The 12,563-nt window shown below is 35.7% G+C and overlaps 1 protein-coding gene across 3 annotated transcripts in view; it reads right to left on the minus strand.

Moving 5' to 3' along the window:
* Positions 1-4,670: 4,670 nt before the first annotated feature.
* The window catches only part of UCHL5 (ubiquitin carboxyl-terminal hydrolase L5), a 42,104-nt gene continuing 34,211 nt past the window's right edge, over positions 4,671-12,563 (minus strand). For 2 of the 3 annotated variants that reach the window (XM_010832098.1, XM_010832099.1), the window contains exons 10-11: positions 10,867-10,965; positions 4,858-5,534 (exon numbers count right to left, since the gene is read on the minus strand). In XM_010832098.1, coding sequence (XP_010830400.1) covers positions 5,490-5,534; positions 10,867-10,965 — 144 coding nt within the window. In that variant the 3' untranslated portion in view covers positions 4,858-5,489. Of the gene's footprint in view, positions 5,535-10,866; positions 10,966-12,563 lie in introns of all 3 variants that reach the window. The other variant, XM_010832100.1, reaches the window with a different exon arrangement.

Raw genomic sequence — 12,563 nt, forward strand, 5'->3', positions numbered from 1 at the left:
AAACCGAATGGAAGTGCCTTTATCTACTCAATCACTAAACCATATTTTAGAAAAGAAAGGGCAAAAGTGAAATGAACAAATAAGACTTTCTTTTTAAAAACTTCAAAAAAAAAATTTCCACATAACCAATGTTTATATATTATTGCTGCTAAGTCACTTCAGTCGTGTCCGACGCTGCGATGCCATAGACAGCAGCCCACCAGGCTCCTCCGTCCCCGGGATTCTCCAGGCAAGAACACTGGAGTGGGTTGCAATTGTTCCTTATTCCTCCATTTTCTCCACTAGCTTCATGATTTAGGACACAGAAAAAGGTAACATATTTCTTTATTCACTGCCAGAAATTATCATGCAGGGTTACAATGCATTTGCGTTCATCAAAGAAGGAGCCGATAAAATAAACCATTCTTAAGGTATGGACAGGCCTATCAAGGAATTTTATTAGAATTAGGTTAATAAGAAAATAACCTTATAGCTATTAATTCAGTGGCTTTATACAGCTAATTTTTTTTTAAACTGGGGTATAGTTGCTTTACAATGTTCGTTTCTGCTGTGTAACATCATGAATCAGTTCTAAGTATACACATATCCCTTCCCTCTTGGACTTCTCACCCCACTCCTCTAGGTCATCACAGAGCACCGAGCTGAGCTCCCTGTGCTATACAGCAACTTCCCACTCGCTCTCGGATGTATCACTCACAATCTCCCAATTCATCCCACATCCGACTCTTCCCCAGTCCGTGTCCACACATCTGTTCTCTACATCTGGGCCTCTATTCCTGCTCTACAAATACGTTCATCTATACCATGCAAAGATGGGCACAATAAAGGACAGAAATAGCATGGATCTAACAGAAGCAGAAGATATTAAGAAGAGGTGGCAAGAATACAACAGAAGACCTGTACAAAAAAGATCTTCATGACCCAGATAATCACGACGGTGTGATCACTCAGACATCCTGGAATGCAAAGTCAAGTGGGCCTTAGGAAGCATCACTACGAACAAAGCTAGTGGAGGTGATGGAATTCCAGTTGAGCTATTTCAAATCCTAAAAGATGATGCTGTGAAAGTGCTGCACTCAATATGCCAGCAAATTTGGAAAACTCAGCAGTGGCCACAGGACTGGAAAAATGTCAGTTTTCATTCCAATCCCAAGGAAAGGCAATGCAAAAGAATGTTCAACCACTGCAAAATTGTACTCATCTCACACGCTAGCGAAGTAATGCTCAAAATTCTCCAAGCCAGGCTTCAACAGTACATGAACCATGAACTTCCAGATGTTCAAACTAGACTTAGAAAAGGCAGAGGAACCAGAGATCAAATTGCCAACATCTGCTGGATCATCGAAAAAGCAAAAGAGTTCCAGAAAAACATCTATTTCTGCTTTATTGACTATGCCAAAGCCTTTGACTGTGTGAATCACATAAATTGTGGAAAATTCTTAAAGAGATGGAAATATAAGGCCACCCTACCTGCCTCCTGAGAAATCTGTATGCAGGTCAAGAAGCAACAGTTACAACTGGACATGGAACAACAGACTGGTTCCAAATCGGGACAGGAGTACATCAAGGCTGTATATTGTCACCCTGCTTATTTAACTTCTATGAAGACTATACATCATGCGAAATGTTGGGCTGAATGACGCACAAGCTGGAACCAAGATGCCGAGAGAAATAAAATAACCTCAGATATGCAGATGCACCACCCTTATGGAACAAAGTGAAGAACTAAAGAGCTTCTTGATGAAAGTGAAAGAGAAGAGTGAGAAAGCTGGCTTAAAACTCAACATTCAGAAAACAAAGATCATGGCATCTGGTCCCATTACTTCATGGCAAATAGATGGGGAAGCAACAAAAACAGTGAGACTTAATTTTGGGGGGCTCCAAAATCACTGTACACAGTGACTGTAGCCATGAAATTAAAAGATGCTTGCGCCTTGGAAGAAAAGCTGTGACAAACCTAGAAAGCATATTAAAAAGCAGACACATTACTTTGCCAACAAAGGTCCATCTAGTCAAAGCTATGGTTTTTCCAGTAGTCATGTATGGATGTGAGAGTTGGACCATAAAGAAGGCTGAGTGCTGAATCAAGGCTTTTGTTGGAGAAGACTCTTGAGAGTCCGTTGGACTTCAGGGAGATCCAACCAGTCCATTCTGAAGGAGATCAGCCCTGGAATTTCTTTGGAAGGACTGATGCTGAAACTGAAACTCCAATACTTTGGCCACCTGATGCGAAGAACTAACTCACTGGTAAAGACCCTGATATTGGCAAAGACTGAAGGCAGGAGGAAAACGGGACAATAGAGGATGAGATGGTTGGATGGCATCACCGACTCTATGGATATGAGTTTGAGCAAGCTCTGGGAGTTGGTGGACAGCAAAGCCTGGCGTGGTGTAGTCCATGGGGTCACAAAAACAGTTGGACACGACTGAGTGACAGAAACATACCATTTTTCTAGATTCCACATAAATGCATTAATATATTTTTTCTGACTTAATTCACTCTCTATGACACATTTTTTTAAATGTCACTTGATACTACTTTTGTTAAAAGAATCTTTCAATGACAAGTTTTTAATTTTCATGAACACTAATTTTAGATCTTTTATGGTCACTGCTTTCTGTGACCTAAGATAGTCACATGTTGTTTTGTTATAAAAAGCTTTATATTTTAGCTATTCCATGTAGGTCTGGGATTCACCTCAAATTCATTTTTGTGAGGTAGGAGAGATCATGGTTATCTTTTCCATGGGAATATTCAGCTTTTCTGGCTCCATTTGTTGAAAAGAGTTTCCTTCTCTGTTGGATTACTTTGCTATCTGTCAAAACTCAAGTGACCTTATAAATACAGATTTGGTGGCTAAGTGGTAAAGAATCTGTCTGCCAATGCAAGAGACTGTGGGTTCAATCTGGGTCGGGAAGATCCCCTGGAGAAGGAAATGGTAACCCATTCCAGTACTCTTGCCTGGAGAATTCCCTGGACAGAGGAGCAGGGCAGGCCACAGTTCATGAGGCTGCAGAGTCAGGGACAATTTAGCAACTAAACGACAACAATGCTTTGGTCAACAACTGTCTTTGGTCACTGGATAATACTATAATACTCTTTGCATTGCTTTACAAAATATATAAAGTTGAGATACATGTATAGATCAAGATGAACCTAAAGTAATTCTTATGAAATCATTTTTAAACTGTATCATGGTTTTGAAAACACTCCATAATCACTACTGTATCCAAAGCAAAATGTATTTACTCATGAACAAATGAAAAACAAAAAATTTTCTTTATGACCTTTAATTGAAATTATGTATGAAAAATATTTCATTAATTTTACTACTCAATTTCCCACTAGGTTTCCTCATATTATTTTAAAAATACCACAATATAGTAAGCATAAAACCAATCCTTAAGCAGTGCGCTTGGCTACTTGGGAATGTGTCTCTTATTTCAACAGTGTTTGGACAGAACAGACCTAGGGACGCCCCCAAACTCCAGCTTTCGACCACCCTCCAAGCTTTTATTCAGTTTCAACCCTCAGAATCAGCCACTCAGTCTCCGGAACCAGTCAACTCTATTTTTTGAACTGAACTCCTTGTTACCGGAATAGTCATGAGTTCCCAGATTCATCCGATTTCACTGATGGAGAGACCATGGTTCACCACCTGTCAACACGCACCTGCAGGTCTCTTACACTTACCTCTCTGGGCTTCTACTCCCACCGCAACAATGTGGTTCTGGAGGGTGTGGGCCACTTTTTCTGTAAATTGGCCAAGATGAAGCACCAGGGACCCAGTGACTCTTGAAGAGTGCAAAACAATTGGGGCGGCCACACCCTGTTTCATGAGGTGCAGAAGCCATCCCAAGATGAATGGTGCAAAACCCAGGACGCTGTGAACCAGGCCCTTTTGGGTCTGCTTGCCCTGGGTTCTGCCTGGGTGGACCCCCACCTCTGTAACTTCCTGGAGAGCCGCTTCCTAGACAAGTGGGTGAAACAGCCAGAAGATAAGCCACTGCCTGGCTAACCTCCCCAGGCTGGAGGTCCCCAGGCTGGACTGGATGAGTGTCTCTTTGAGAGGCTCACCCTTGAGCACAGTTAGGAGACTCTGGAGCCCAGTGGCCTTTGAGAAGCTCCACTGGTGTCAGGACTTCTGCATAAAGCCCCTCTTTGCTGCCACTAGGCAGTTTTTTAACCACCCTGGGGCCCTCTTCCAAGCCTTGGACCAAATGGAAACAATAAAGCTTTTTGCAGCAATGAAAAAAAAAACAAACAAACACAAAAAAAAACCTTAAAAAATTCATGTCTCAAATTAGAGGATGCATACAGTCTCTCTACTTATATTTAAATTTTTCCATAATAAAATAGTAAAGAGTCATGGATCAATTTTATAAATGTACCTAGTAAAGAAAAAGTAGATTATTTCCTTTATAAATAGAAGTTTTATAAAATTTCCTTTAGGGTTTAACTTGAAAAAGAAGATTTAGAGCAAGAATACAGTATCATTTCATAAAAAAATAACAAAGCAACTCTAAAAAGAAATAGCAAATTCCATTGTGGGCAAACTATAGATGGCTCTTATAAACTACTGGGCTGTACTAATTTTGTTCAAATTGGCAAACAAGGATCTTCCATCACCATCATCACCTGTCTTATAAAAAGCAGATAATAGCCAAAATTGATCAACCTTTGATTTTTTATAAAGATACAGCTTAACAGCTTGAAAAAACATTGCCAAACTGAGTAACACTCCAAATCTTGAAGATTTCATAATTTGCTCTTCATCTAAAATTTTGCTTTGACGCATAATACACCTTCCTGAAACAATTCTACAATACATAAATAATTCCAAACACTGAAAAAAGTTTGCTAAAATAAAATTGGGATGTTTATTACTTTTTCTACTCATAGCAATGAAAATCACTAGAAATTATACTTTTGTTCTTTTCAAATGATCTGCTTAAAAATCAAGCTTTTTTAAATAATTGGTATAGAAGATAAAATCATTTTTAAATCTTCAAAATACTTAAGATACTATAAGATAGAAATATTTATTTTTTTTCATTAATGATGAGAAGAAAAGAGATTCAGTTTAATCAAGGTCTGACATTTATAAATTTTAAGCATTTAACTGAGCTGGAAGATTGAATGAAAGATTAATTATAACAATTACAGGTAGAGAATAGCATTTGTCCATTTTCTACATTCATTATGGCAGTTATCTATCCAAAGAACCAACAGGAGTTCTCAGATCCAATGTCAAATAATGGAATTTGGGCCAGTGCTCTGAACACCGCTTTTATTTAGGACGCACCACATGCACATGATGCAGGTAGGGAGAGTTTATGGATCCATGCATTAAAGACAAGACAGACTGGTACTACTGCCAAACGTGCACTGAGTCAGTGAGAAAGTTGCTCAAGGTTCTTTATACTTAATGGTTTCCATGAAGATAAGTGCAGAAGCAGAAATGTATGCACATCCCAAAGCGTCTTCTTCATTTGGTTTCCTGTGCTTTCTTTGCATTCTGCTTTTCTTTTGCCTAGAAATTAAAGACAGCATACAATAACATCTTAAAAGTATGTTTCAGTTCATATTAAAATGTGTCTAAGAGGACACTCTTAAGCTAAAAGGCTTGAGATACATTGTTTATAAGATGTCTAAAATATTATCTTTTATAACTTGAGACTCACAACAAACTCCTCCTGGACAATTATATAGTGATTCTTTGTCCTCAATAAAAAGGATCATATTTGGTTTGCGGTTATTTCTTACCCGAAGTTGAAAATGTATTATTATAATGGTAATAATTTTAAGATAAAAATTTACTCATTCCATAAAGACATATTCATTCATAACTATTTCACAACAATATATTTACGTATGTGTCCACTTCTCATACAAACTGAGTATAAGAAAAATCCTATATTGATTTCTACATATTTGAATAAATGAGTTTAACATAATAGTTTAAGTGAGTTTAACTTAACTAAAGGATCACATACCCAGAATGTTGATAAACCTCACTGCTGCTAAGTCATGTCAGTCATGTCTGACTCTGTGCGGCCCCATAGATGGCAGCCCACCAGGCTCCCCGTCCCTGGGATTCTCCAGGCAAGAACACTGGAGTGGGTTGCTATTTCCTTCTCCAATGCATGAAAGTGAAAAGTGAAAGTGAAGTTGCTCAGTCGTGTCCGACTCCTAGCGATCCCATGGACTGCAGCCCACCAGGCTCCTCCATCCATGGGATTTTCCAGGCAAGAGTACTGGAGTGGGGTGCCATTGCCTTCTCCGGATAAACCTCACTAATATGACTCAAAAAACATTTTCAAGAGTTGTTCACTTGAAGCTCCTAACAAGTATAGAGCTTGAACACAGTAATTCTATTTCACTTTTCAGCAGTTGAGGAGGCCAGAGCTAAAAGTGTTATCAAACTAATAACCTGGAAACTGTGTCAAAATGCAGACTGACTCAATAAAATGCCTGAGGATCTAAATTTCTAACAAACTCTCAGGTTATGCCAATTCTGCTGGCCCTCAGGTGACAGTTTGAGAAGTAAGCTTTTACAAGACTAGAATATAATGCTCTTTACACTATGGCACTTGAATCAGAAAGGATCAAGTAAATTAAACCCTTGATATTATACAATTAAGGAAAAAACCTTCCTTGATTAGAACTATAATCTTTTTTTATTCTGCATTAGGTGATAAAATTATTATACAACTGTATGACAAAACTGAATGCTATGCCTTACAATATATTAAGAGTAAATACGTTGTATGTACCATATAGTTTTTTAAATTGTATATGTAAACATTTTCAATTAAAAACAATAATTTGTAATTTGATGCATATGATTTCTCAAAGAAGTTTTCTGTTTCCAAATAATAAAAACACAATTCCATTTTTGATGTAACTGGGAAATAAAATGTGTAATTCTTTTCTTAATGATGTCTGAATATACAGGTACCTTACTAAGATTAATAAGAATGAATTAACTGGTTAATAACAAATTTTACAACATAATTAAATAAGCAAAGACATGTAGAGTACGCATTCATGTATTAAAATATATAATTCAGATAAAACTAAAGGTAAATTAAATAAAATAAGTTAAAAATAATTATATACCTTGACCAAAAAGATCTCATTTAATCCCCAATAATGTGAACTAAGTATTATTCCCAAATTTTACATGAGGAAATAGATTCTATAGTAAAATAAATAACTTGCCTAAAAGCAACAGCTAATAATAAGTAACATTTCTGAGATTTAAACCAAAAGTTTGTATTCTGGCCTTTATTGAAAAATAAAAAATACTGTATTTCAAAATAGCATCAAAAAAATGTTCACGGTTCAGAAATATGTTCCTTATATTTAGTGTGCTATTGAGATATTAAAAATTGTTGACTCAAATCAGATAATTCTGTAATCATAGGTATTAACATAGATATTATTGTGAACAACTATGTTCTACCTTGTCTCTATTAAGGGCTAGAAAAAGTAAATTCTGTACATCAGTTATTTAATACCAATTGAATTATAATGTCTTTGTAAAATTTGGACAAAATTCAATACTGTGAGGTTTCTCTGAATCCCCCACAGTAACAAAATCTATGATTTTAAACTATGGTAGGTATTGGTGGTTGCTAAAAACCTGAGATAGAAAATGATTCAGAAACATATATAAAAGTTGGGATAAAATTTTTAAAGAATTATAAGTATATCTGAATCAGTAAAAGTTTCACAAGTGAAACGTTAATCTGCTGATTTTATTTCATACTTTAAGGAACAGATTTGAGGTATGGCACAAGAAATTTTATAACTATACATTTTTATATTACCTCCTGAGCAGTTTTTATTTAACATACATTCAATGAACTAATCAGATAAGAATAGAAGCTTCATAGAACAAGAACACTTATAAGGCAAGATCTTAACCTAATTCATTAAAGGCACAGGCCCTTGGGAGAATCAAAGTCTGCGCTCTTTATTATTTTGTAAAATTAACAGATTTTCACAGCTTAAATATTTCCAAGCCATCACAGGCAGTAAGTAAATGCCGCTGTTCTCAAAAATCGGAGCCTGGACAGCTTTAGCTCTTAGCAACACCACCAAAAGTAGCCATACCTTCCTGTTCAGTTCCTTCCACCCCTTCCACACTTCGTCCCTAATTTTTCTTTCACTTGGCATTGTGGGGAAGAAGGATGGGTTTCAATGTAATAATCCATTTCTGAACTCTGCATGTAATTTTTTCTCAGAAGTGTTACTTATTAAGTAATTTTCACTGCTGAAATCTTTATATTGTATATAACTATAAAATTTAATCTTGATCTGTTGTTTTTAATTTTTAACATTTACAGTTATCAGCAGAAACTGATATTTCAATACAATATGATTTTTTCAAAATAAGATGAACAAAAATATATTTGTGTACTAAAGAAGCTGATTCACTGGTAGAAATTAAGCATCTAATTCTAACAACAGATGTAAAAATTTGAGGATGTAAAATTTTAAATGGCATAAAGTTAATATTTAGGAGCTACCCTGCGCTTCCCCCAGAATCTCTTGCATGACTTTATTCTGGCACTTATCAGAATAATACTGTACAGCACAGTACTATAATTATGTATTCCTATCCTCTCCCCAACTAGGTTGCTTAAGACAGAGATGTGTCTTATGTGTACATCTGTTGACTTTAACAGACTGCCTCAAATACAGTTTCAGTTAGATAAATGTTGGATAATCAAAACACCTCAAAAACTTTAATCAAATACTGAATCTGAATTCCCTTCAAAATCTATGCATGTAACAGATGGTGCATATATATAAGAAATAAATACATCTCAATATTGCCTGTGCAGTATTATTAGTCAAAGAACAAGAAAGTCAGTAACTACTCTTTCAGTAAAACAAATACAAATGAAGAACAGACTGGGTTAGTATTCTACTAACACTAGGCATTCATATACTGCCACCCTGTGTCCAATACAATGTGAACCAAGGAATTATGGTTCTAATGCAAAAGTTGGAAAGCTGTTTTAACTGTGCTTTTAAAAAAAATATGGAAATATACTGTCATTAAAGTCAAATAAAAATGGTCCTAAAGTTGCACAAAAAAGTTTACTCATGGACCAATTTTAAAGCAAAATACATACATTTAAAATTTCTCTAAAGTATTTGTCTGGTCCCTGATAATATTTATCTATATTTAATACCTGATATATCATATAATTTGCCATAGCAGTCTATATTCTAGTATTTTCAACAGAGAAATATTTCACAGTGTTTCATACAAAGAATATTAGTATCTAGATACTCAGTTAATCAGGCAATCTTGAGGATTACAGTACCCTAATTGTTTCTAAACCTTTAAAAATTAGTTTCACATTTTGGACTTTTATGATTTTTACTACCTTGAGATACATGAATAGAAAAAAATCTATATGGGTAAAGAGAAGATTTAGCAGTGTTCCTGCAACAATTTTACTTTTAATGCTAAAAGCTGAAGCATATGTTCATAGGCTGAACATATGCTTCAGACTTCCTTGGTAATTCAGGCTTCCCTGGTAGCTCAGCTGGTCAAGAATCCGCCTGCAATCCAGGAGACCATGGTTCAAATCCCGGTTCAGGAAGTTCCCCTGGAAAAGGGATCAGCTACCCACTGCAGTATCCTCAGGCTTCCCTGGTGGCTCATACAGTAAAGAATCTGCCTGCAATGTGGGAGACCTGGGTTTGATCGCTGGGTTGGGAAGATACCCTGGAGGAGGGTATGGCAACCCATTCCAATATTCTTGCCTGGAAAATCCCCATGGCCAGAGGAGTTTGGATGGCTGCAGTCCATGGGGTTGCAAAGAATTGGACACAACTGAGCAACTAAGCACAGTACATAGCATGTTCAGGATCTATATAATAAAGTATACACAAAAACCTGAACACACATCTTGAATTATTCAGATTTCCTGATGGTATCAAACAGTTGGGTTGAAATGTATCTGTGCTTCATGAACTTAAAGTTAATACCAAAAAACATCTACAATGTATTCTGGTCTTTAAGTTAACGGTCCAAAATTGTACTTGCCTAGTACTATCTTCTCAAAATGTGGTAAACTGACCAGCTTCATCAGAATCCCCTGGGAGAACTTATTACAGATTCCCTCCCTAAACCAGACTGTCTGGGGAGGGGCCAGGTAACAAGTGTTATAAAGAGATCTATGCTGTGTCACAGAAACCAATACAACATTGTAAAGCAATCACCCTCCAGTTAAAAATAAAAAAAATAAATAAAAGTATCCAGTGGTCACTTTCAGAAACACTGATTTACCATATAAACTCAAAAAACAAATACGCTTTATTTATTCAAAATTTTTCTTAAAGTGCCTTATATGGAAGAAAAAAATCCTAGTAATCAGAATTTTTCACTAACCTGTAGTAGTTTTCCCTTAGTGCAAAGGGTAATAGGTTGGGAATAAGGAAACCTATTTCTCAGGCTAGGTTATGCTTTTCCCCCTTTCAATGCTCATTCTAGTTTTAAACTCTATGATAATTCAAATTTTTGCTAAATTAAATGAGAAACATCTATTACTTCAATAATTAAAATTAATAATTTGTTTTCAGCTAAAGAAAGAAAGATGTTTTAAATTTCATTCTAATATAGCACAATCTGAATTTCTAACATTAAGGATTCCGGAAAGCTAAAGCAACAAAGCAATTCCTTATTTTTATTTTGCAATATGACACTGATCCAGCATTTCTCAAGCTGAAAAACAAGTAAGTAAAAGCAAAGCTTCAACAAATTTTATCTCTACTCAAGTCAAGTAACATTTTTTAGAGACTCTAACTCTAATTTAAGTACTCACCAGTAAAAGACTTACCTTTTCTACTAGTGGTATTAACTGCTGGTGTTCTGCTAAAGTCTTTAACAATTCCATAATGAATGGCAGATAATTGTGCTTCCTTCTGATATTTTCAATCTGAAAATGAAACACATATCAAACCACACTATTTTCACTAAGCTTCTGATATTTTAATTTTTGGATCTAGCTCAACATAGAAATGAAAGAAAATCCTCCATTATCATACAAAAAGCATTAGAAATAATGAGATTTCCATTGCCACTGAGAATAAATTACAATAAATATGTGGAGAGAGTTCTCTGGGGTACAGCATCCTACTCTTGGCTTAGCAAACAACGGAGGCTTTTAAAAGTCTAATCTGAGATAATCTATGAAAACATAACTCATGAAAGCAAACTAAAAAGGCCGACAAGATAAATGAACACTCCTGCTACTACACCTATGCAAACAATAAGGCCACACTTAATAAGACCAGTTTTATTGTGTGATTAAGAACAATCTTTCTTTGATTATTTTTGACCAAAAAGGGAATAGCTGTAGGGAAAAATCTGTGCTCCGGTGGAAAACTATGCGTTGTCTACACTCTCCCAAGTTACGGGACTGCAGCCTGTCACTGTCTGGTAGAGGTTCAATTTACTTCCCTTTCCATAGGAAAAAAAAGTTTCCATCTTTTGCAAATTCATTTTGGCATTCCTACAGTTTATATAAATTTGAGCTTCTTTGACTTCTCCTTTGAACTAGTTGTGACATCTTACAGGTTTGCTCAATTAATGAAGTAAATAAAATTTTAGCATGTTCATTTTATATCTGGTCTGAGAATTCTTTTTGGCTAAATTCTTTTAGCCCAATTTTTGAACAAAGCATTCTCAAACAAAGCAAACATTCTAAAACTCAGTGTTATACTTAAGGCAAACATGAAAAATTAGTTAATTATGTAACAACACTACACCAGAATACATAAATAGTAGGCAGTTTTTTAACACCACATAAAAGAGAAGATAACATTCAAGCTTTCATCCCTTACTTTCCTGTCTCCATGAATTTGGCCTTCTTTTTCCTGTCTGGAACACTCTGGAGCCAGCTCCTACCACCTCCACCTGAAGAAATCCTGCCTACCCAGGGTCCATGTGTTTTAGCAATCACACTGTTGGCTGTTAAGTATGTTACAAAGCAGCGTTCTCACACTATGGTAAACAACGGAAAGAAGAACAATCCCTGCCTGAGACTGAGCTTCACATGAAAACTGCTTTTTCTACCGTGACAAACATGACAGATCAACAAAGTACTGTTTCCAACGTCCTACAAAATTAAAAAAGTGTTCTTCACTCTTCTCCATTTCTGAAAAAAGTTTATCAGACAGACTGCAAATGAAGAAAAATGACGTAACTGAAGATAGGCTTGCTTAGTATTTCACCCTGAGTTATACAATGGTTGACATAATTTAAAAATTTTAAAACCCTAAAAAAATTGGAAAGAAAATTTAAAAAATGAACCCAGCTATGTACTAAATTGGAGACAGAATGACACCAAGAGAAAATTTTTCCAAGTGAATTTTAAAATATGCTAGTTTGATTGCACATTCAAAATGAAATATATCCTCAGGAAAAAAATTACGAGAACACTTCTCAGTTGTTAACACTACTAGCATTGCTATTCTGAACCTTTTCATTCATATATACATATACATATAGCACAAAGCAAGTACGTATATGTTA

Source organism: Bison bison, unplaced genomic scaffold (assembly GCF_000754665.1).
Source record: "Bison bison bison isolate TAMUID 2011002044 unplaced genomic scaffold, Bison_UMD1.0 scf7180017864537, whole genome shotgun sequence".
NCBI lineage: Eukaryota > Metazoa > Chordata > Mammalia > Artiodactyla > Bovidae > Bison > Bison bison.